The sequence below is a fragment of the Schistosoma haematobium genome, chromosome ZW, assembly GCF_000699445.3.
Source record: "Schistosoma haematobium chromosome ZW, whole genome shotgun sequence".
NCBI lineage: Eukaryota > Metazoa > Platyhelminthes > Trematoda > Strigeidida > Schistosomatidae > Schistosoma > Schistosoma haematobium.
The window spans coordinates 83313333-83321831 of record NC_067195.1 but is presented as its reverse complement, the minus strand read 5'-3'; the positions used below and the strand labels follow the sequence as shown (position 1 = coordinate 83321831).

The 8499-nt window shown below is 42.9% G+C and overlaps 1 protein-coding gene across 1 annotated transcript; it reads right to left on the bottom strand.

The window, feature by feature from the left end:
* Positions 1-1945: 1945 nt before the first annotated feature.
* Positions 1946-8223, bottom strand: MS3_00010509 (uncharacterized protein; the record flags this gene model as incomplete). Its single annotated transcript, XM_051218886.1, has 1 exon — positions 1946-8223. Exon 1 carries the CDS (start codon positions 7547-7549, stop codon positions 1946-1948), a length of 5604 nt encoding a protein of 1867 aa, XP_051072679.1. The 5' UTR covers positions 7550-8223.
* Between the last annotated feature and the right edge of the window lie 276 nt (positions 8224-8499).

Here is an 8499-nt window from a genome sequence, read left to right as displayed (position 1 = left end):
TTGTCGAGTAATTGTTCTGTTGTGAGTTGCGCAACATCGGTAACTGGTTGTGATGTTGGTGATGCAGATGTTGGTTGTGTGGATTGTGCAGTGGTGAGTGTAGTCTCAGTGTTGATGATGGTGGTGATGTTGGGCATGACTTGTGCGTTGTCGAGTAATTGTTCTGTTGTGAGTTGCGCAACATCGGTAACTGGTTGTGATGTTGGTGATGCAGATGTTGGTTGTGTGGATTGTGCAGTGGTGAGTGTAGTCTCAGTGTTGATGATGGTGGTGATGTTGGGCACGACTTGTGCGTTGTCGAGTAATTGTTCTGTTGTGAGTTGCGCAACATCGGTAACTGGTTGTGATGTTGGTGATGCAGATGTTGGTTGTGTGGATTGTGCAGTGGTGAGTGTAGTCTCAGTGTTGATGATGGTGGTGATGTTGGGCATGATTTGTGCGTTGTCGAGTAATTGTTCTGTTGTGAGTTGCGCAACATCGGTAACTGGTTGTGATGTTGGTGATGCAGATGTTGGTTGTGTGGATTGTGCAGTGGTGAGTGTAGTCTCAGTGTTGATGATGGTGGTGATGTTGGGCATGACTTGTGCGTTGTCGAGTAATTGTTCTGTTGTGAGTTGCGCAACATCGGTAACTGGTTGTGATGTTGGTGATGCAGATGTTGGTTGTGTGGATTGTGCAGTGGTGAGTGTAGTCTCAGTGTTGATGATGGTGGTGATGTTGGGCATGATTTGTGCGTTGTCGAGTAATTGTTCTGTTGTGAGTTGCGCAACATCGGTAACTGGTTGTGATGTTGGTGATGCAGATGTTGGTTGTGTGGATTGTGCAGTGGTGAGTGTAGTCTCAATGTTGATGATGGTGGTGATGTTGGGCACGACTTGTGCGTTGTCGAGTAATTGTTCTGTTGTGAGTTGCGCAACATCGGTAACTGGTTGTGATGTTGGTGATGCAGATGTTGGTTGTGTGGATTGTGCAGTGGTGAGTGTAGTCTCAGTGTTGATGATGGTGGTGATGTTGGGCATGACTTGTGCGTTGTCGAGTAATTGTTCTGTTGTGAGTTGCGCAACATCGGTAACTGGTTGTGATGTTGGTGATGCAGATGTTGGTTGTGTGGATTGTGCAGTGGTGAGTGTAGTCTCAGTGTTGATGATGGTGGTGATGTTAGGCACGACTTGTGCGTTGTCGCAACATCGGTAACTGGTTGTGATGTTGGTGATGCAGAGTAATTGTTCTGTTGTGAGTTGCGCAACATCGGTAACTGGTTGTGATGTTGGTGATGCAGATGTTGGTTGTGTGGATTGTGCAGTGGTGAGTGTAGTCTCAGTGTTGATGATGGTGGTGATGTTGGGCATGACTTGTGCGTTGTCGAGTTTGTGCGTTGTCGAGTAATTGTTCTGTTGTGAGTTGCGCAACATCGGTAACTGGTTGTGATGTTGGTGATGCAGATGTTGGTTGTGTGGATTGTGCAGTGGTGAGTGTAGTCTCAGTGTTGATGATGGTGGTGATGTTGGGCATGATGATGGTGGTGATGTTAGGCACGACTTGTGCGTTGTCGAGTAATTGTTCTGTTGTGAGTTGCGCAACATCGGTAACTGGTTGTGATGTTGGTGATGCAGATGTTGGTTGTGTGGATTGTGCAGTGGTGAGTGTAGTCTCAGTGTTGATGATGGTGGTGATGTTGGGCATGATTTGTGCGTTGTCGAGTAATTGTTCTGTTGTGAGTTGCGCAACATCGGTAACTGGTTGTGATGTTGGTGATGCAGATGTTGGTTGTGTGGATTGTGCAGTGGTGAGTGTAGTCTCAGTGTTGATGATGGTGGTGATGTTGGGCATGATTTGTGCGTTGTCGAGTAATTGTTCTGTTGTGAGTTGCGCAACATCGGTAACTGGTTGTGATGTTGGTGATGCAGATGTTGGTTGTGTGGATTGTGCAGTGGTGAGTGTAGTCTCAGTGTTGATGATGGTGGTGATGTTGGGCACGACTTGTGCGTTGTCGAGTAATTGTTCTGTTGTGAGTTGCGCAACATCGGTAACTGGTTGTGATGTTGGTGATGCAGATGTTGGTTGTGTGGATTGTGCAGTGGTGAGTGTAGTCAGTGTTGATGATGGTGGTGATGTTGGGCACGACTTGTGCGTTGTCGAGTAATTGTTCTGTTGTGAGTTGCGCAACATCGGTAACTGGTTGTGATGTTGGTGATGCAGATGTTGGTTGTGTGGATTGTGCAGTGGTGAGTGTAGTCTCAGTGTTGATGATGGTGGTGATGTTGGGCATGATTTGTGCGTTGTCGAGTAATTGTTCTGTTGTGAGTTGCGCAACATCGGTAACTGGTTGTGATGTTGGTGATGCAGATGTTGGTTGTGTGGATTGTGCAGTGGTGAGTGTAGTCTCAGTGTTGATGATGGTGGTGATGTTGGGCACGACTTGTGCGTTGTCGAGTAATTGTTCTGTTGTGAGTTGCGCAACATCGGTAACTGGTTGTGATGTTGGTGATGCAGATGTTGGTTGTGTGGATTGTGCAGTGGTGAGTGTAGTCTCAGTGTTGATGATGGTGGTGATGTTGGGCACGACTTGTGCGTTGTCGAGTAATTGTTCTGTTGTGAGTTGCGCAACATCGGTAACTGGTTGTGATGTTGGTGATGCAGATGTTGGTTGTGTGGATTGTGCAGTGGTGAGTGTAGTCTCAGTGTTGATGATGGTGGTGATGTTGGGCATGACTTGTGCGTTGTCGAGTAATTGTTCTGTTGTGAGTTGCGCAACATCGGTAACTGGTTGTGATGTTGGTGATGCAGATGTTGGTTGTGTGGATTGTGCAGTGGTGAGTGTAGTCTCAGTGTTGATGATGGTGGTGATGTTGGGCACGACTTGTGCGTTGTCGAGTAATTGTTCTGTTGTGAGTTGCGCAACATCGGTAACTGGTTGTGATGTTGGTGATGCAGATGTTGGTTGTGTGGATTGTGCAGTGGTGAGTGTAGTCTCAGTGTTGATGATGGTGGTGATGTTGGGCATGATTTGTGCGTTGTCGAGTAATTGTTCTGTTGTGAGTTGCGCAACATCGGTAACTGGTTGTGATGTTGGTGATGCAGATATTGGTTGTGTGGATTGTGCAGTGGTGAGTGTAGTCTCAGTGTTGATGATGGTGGTGATGTTGGGCACGACTTGTGCGTTGTCGAGTAATTGTTCTGTTGTGAGTTGCGCAACATCGGTAACTGGTTGTGATGTTGGTGATGCAGATGTTGGTTGTGTGGATTGTGCAGTGGTGAGTGTAGTCTCAGTGTTGATGATGGTGGTGATGTTGGGCATGACTTGTGCGTTGTCGAGTAATTGTTCTGTTGTGAGTTGCGCAACATCGGTAACTGGTTGTGATGTTGGTGATGCAGATGTTGGTTGTGTGGATTGTGCAGTGGTGAGTGTAGTCTCAGTGTTGATGATGGTGGTGATGTTGGGCACGACTTGTGCGTTGTCGAGTAATTGTTCTGTTGTGAGTTGCGCAACATCGGTAACTGGTTGTGATGTTGGTGATGCAGATGTTGGTTGTGTGGATTGTGCAGTGGTGAGTGTAGTCTCAGTGTTGATGATGGTGGTGATGTTGGGCATGATTTGTGCGTTGTCGAGTAATTGTTCTGTTGTGAGTTGCGCAACATCGGTAACTGGTTGTGATGTTGGTGATGCAGATGTTGGTTGTGTGGATTGTGCAGTGGTGAGTGTAGTCTCAGTGTTGATGATGGTGGTGATGTTGGGCACGACTTGTGCGTTGTCGAGTAATTGTTCTGTTGTGAGTTGCGCAACATCGGTAACTGGTTGTGATGTTGGTGATGCAGATGTTGGTTGTGTGGATTGTGCAGTGGTGAGTGTAGTCTCAGTGTTGATGATGGTGGTGATGTTGGGCATGATTTGTGCGTTGTCGAGTAATTGTTCTGTTGTGAGTTGCGCAACATCGGTAACTGGTTGTGATGTTGGTGATGCAGATGTTGGTTGTGTGGATTGTGCAGTGGTGAGTGTAGTCTCAGTGTTGATGATGGTGGTGATGTTGGGCACGACTTGTGCGTTGTCGAGTAATTGTTCTGTTGTGAGTTGCGCAACATCGGTAACTGGTTGTGATGTTGGTGATGCAGATGTTGGTTGTGTGGATTGTGCAGTGGTGAGTGTAGTCTCAGTGTTGATGATGGTGGTGATGTTGGGCATGATTTGTGCGTTGTCGAGTAATTGTTCTGTTGTGAGTTGCGCAACATCGGTAACTGGTTGTGATGTTGGTGATGCAGATGTTGGTTGTGTGGATTGTGCAGTGGTGAGTGTAGTCTCAGTGTTGATGATGGTGGTGATGTTGGGCATGATTTGTGCGTTGTCGAGTAATTGTTCTGTTGTGAGTTGCGCAACATCGGTAACTGGTTGTGATGTTGGTGATGCAGATGTTGGTTGTGTGGATTGTGCAGTGGTGAGTGTAGTCTCAGTGTTGATGATGGTGGTGATGTTGGGCATGATTTGTGCGTTGTCGAGTAATTGTTCTGTTGTGAGTTGCGCAACATCGGTAACTGGTTGTGATGTTGGTGATGCAGATGTTGGTTGTGTGGATTGTGCAGTGGTGAGTGTAATCTCAGTGTTGATGATGGTGGTGATGTTGGGCACGACTTGTGCGTTGTCGAGTAATTGTTCTGTTGTGAGTTGCGCAACATCGGTAACTGGTTGTGATGTTGGTGATGCAGATGTTGGTTGTGTGGATTGTGCAGTGGTGAGTGTAGTCTCAGTGTTGATGATGGTGGTGATGTTGGGCACGACTTGTGCGTTGTCGAGTAATTGTTCTGTTGTGAGTTGCGCAACATCGGTAACTGGTTGTGATGTTGGTGATGCAGATGTTGGTTGTGTGGATTGTGCAGTGGTGAGTGTAGTCTCAGTGTTGATGATGGTGGTGATGTTGGGCATGATTTGTGCGTTGTCGAGTAATTGTTCTGTTGTGAGTTGCGCGACATCGGTAACTGGTTGTGATGTTGGTGATGCAGATGTTGGTTGTGTGGATTGTGCAGTGGTGAGTGTAGTCTCAGTGTTGATGATGGTGGTGATGTTGGGCATGACTTGTGCGTTGTCGAGTAATTGTTCTGTTGTGAGTTGCGCAACATCGGTAACTGGTTGTGATGTTGGTGATGCAGATGTTGGTTGTGTGGATTGTGCAGTGGTGAGTGTAGTCTCAGTGTTGATGATGGTGGTGATGTTGGGCACGACTTGTGCGTTGTCGAGTAATTGTTCTGTTGTGAGTTGCGCAACATCGGTAACTGGTTGTGATGTTGGTGATGCAGATGTTGGTTGTGTGGATTGTGCAGTGGTGAGTGTAGTCTCAGTGTTGATGATGGTGGTGATGTTGGGCATGATTTGTGCGTTGTCGAGTAATTGTTCTGTTGTGAGTTGCGCAACATCGGTAACTGGTTGTGATGTTGGTGATGCAGATGTTGGTTGTGTGGATTGTGCAGTGGTGAGTGTAGTCTCAGTGTTGATGATGGTGGTGATGTTGGGCACGACTTGTGCGTTGTCGAGTAATTGTTCTGTTGTGAGTTGCGCAACATCGGTAACTGGTTGTGATGTTGGTGATGCAGATGTTGGTTGTGTGGATTGTGCAGTGGTGAGTGTAGTCTCAGTGTTGATGATGGTGGTGATGTTGGGCATGATTTGTGCGTTGTCGAGTAATTGTTCTGTTGTGAGTTGCGCAACATCGGTAACTGGTTGTGATGTTGGTGATGCAGATGTTGGTTGTGTGGATTGTGCAGTGGTGAGTGTAGTCTCAGTGTTGATGATGGTGGTGATGTTGGGCACGACTTGTGCGTTGTCGAGTAATTGTTCTGTTGTGAGTTGCGCAACATCGGTAACTGGTTGTGATGTTGGTGATGCAGATGTTGGTTGTGTGGATTGTGCAGTGGTGAGTGTAGTCTCAGTGTTGATGATGGTGGTGATGTTGGGCATGATTTGTGCGTTGTCGAGTAATTGTTCTGTTGTGAGTTGCGCAACATCGGTAACTGGTTGTGATGTTGGTGATGCAGATGTTGGTTGTGTGGATTGTGCAGTGGTGAGTGTAGTCTCAGTGTTGATGATGGTGGTGATGTTGGGCATGACTTGTGCGTTGTCGAGTAATTGTTCTGTTGTGAGTTGCGCAACATCGGTAACTGGTTGTGATGTTGGTGATGCAGATGTTGGTTGTGTGGATTGTGCAGTGGTGAGTGTAGTCTCAGTGTTGATGATGGTGGTGATGTTGGGCATGATTTGTGCGTTGTCGAGTAATTGTTCTGTTGTGAGTTGCGCAACATCGGTAACTGGTTGTGATGTTGGTGATGCAGATGTTGGTTGTGTGGATTGTGCAGTGGTGAGTGTAGTCTCAGTGTTGATGATGGTGGTGATGTTGGGCATGATTTGTGCGTTGTCGGGTAATTGTTGTGTTTTATGTTTGGCGACATCAGTGTTTGGTTTTGACGTTGTTGATCTGTATATATTTTGTTTATAATTTGCAGTATTATTTGTATTGTCCTTATTTATGTTTGTGATGATTGTTTTTGGTTTCGTGGTTTTTGTTATTCTTTTAATGTTTATTGTGTTGATCTCCTGTTTGTTTTCGACATATTTTGGTCTGGGAAATTGCGCGAGCTCTTCATGGGATTTTGATTTCGGTGTTTCCGATGATATTTGTGTTCTTTCTGGATAATTTAGTTTACTATCTGTATTTGTTTTTGTTATCGTAGTAGTGGTGTTTTTGATTGTGATTGTTGTTGTTTTGATTTTGGTCTTGTTCGGTTTATCTTGTGCATTTTCGAGATATCGTTCTGTTGTTGGCTGAATAACGTCGGTAACTGGATGTGTTTTTGGTGATTCAGAATTTTGTTTTGTCGATTGTGTAGTAGTGAGTATTGTCTCATTATTGGTAAGTATTGGCTTTTTATCAATTTTCTCTTCGTTTTTCGTCTTTTCATTTATTTTTGTTACTTCGTTTTCTTTCCGACATTTTTGATCATGTTGTTTTTCTGTTTGTATTATTTTTTGTTGTTGCTCTACTTGAAATTCACTGATATTCCTTTCTGTTTTCGATATTGCACCCTGCTCTTGGTTTTGTACGATCGAAGATTTTCTGTCATCTCCTTCCGATATTTGTCTTTGTAACGCTAATCGTTTCTCATTTGTTCCACTGAAATCTATGATAAGTTGTGTTTGTTGTGATTTCCTTTTCTTTTCATTGTCAATATCTGATTTTGTTTCTTGTTCTTCGCCTCCATATTTCACATTTGATTCGTTTACATTTTGATAGTACATGTGATCATTCGATGTGGTCACTGATAAATAGGGCATCGGAATTTCGTTTGTTAATGATGAATTCAATTGATTTTGCATTAGATTCATAACATCCATTTCTGATTGATTGTTCTTGGCAATCGGATTAGTTTCATTTGCATCAAAAACAATATGTGAGATAGTTTGATTCTGTTGTACATTGGTGTGTTCATTTAGTTGTCCACTAATGTGATTCAATTTTAGTGTCAAATAGAAACAGAATGTCAATAAAATCATCTTCATTAATATCATGATTTGTGTGTGATTGAATCAGAGTTATTCATAAGATAATCAGTGTGATATGAAGTTGAATTTGCAACTTCAATACGCTGTATTTGTAAATCAGTTTCACTTATATACTAATTTTCTTGTTGCTAATATGTTGTATGAATAAAATGACAAGAGTTCACGTAGACAATACAGATCACCTCTCATAAGTGTGATCGTTTAATAATCCTTTTCATATACAATTTCTCACTTTATTATTGTCTTCAATTCACTCATTAATTGAATGAATACATCATGCAGAATGTATTGTCTATCATTTGATTAACTAATGTATTTGAATGGTAGTCTTTAATAACAACCCATATTAACACTAATATTTGTCATTGTAATCAAACCACAATCGTTTTAATCTTAGTTCTTAAAAGATCAGTGTTTGTGAAAAGAGATTAATTTCTTTAGTTGTTATCCTTCTCAACTTTAAATTCAATCCACTTACATAATCTTTATCAGTGTTTTTATCTGCTGATAATTTTTGACTTCATGTTTCATTCAATGTGACCTAATGCAATATTACTCTATTATTATTGAACATTTTCAAATCAGCACGTAGATCAGCACACTGGATATATATTCACACGTTGGATGTATTCTTAGTAATTTGTATATATACTAATGTGAATATCAGTAACTCTAGTATTGTAGTTGTTGTTGTATATGCGGTAATAGCAGTAGTTCTAGTGGGAATATGAGTAATCGTGATGTAAGTAATACTTGAGGTTTAGGCGACTGAAATATAGAGAAGAGAGAAGGAAACTGATAGCAATCAAGATAACAACAGGAATGAAACAACAATGAAGCTTGTAAGAGACGATGATATGATGTGAAAATGCAGTAGTTTACGTATGATTTTCACACTTTACTAAACCATTGTGTAATTATGTACCGATCAATATAAACTGGCCTTTTTCATCTGA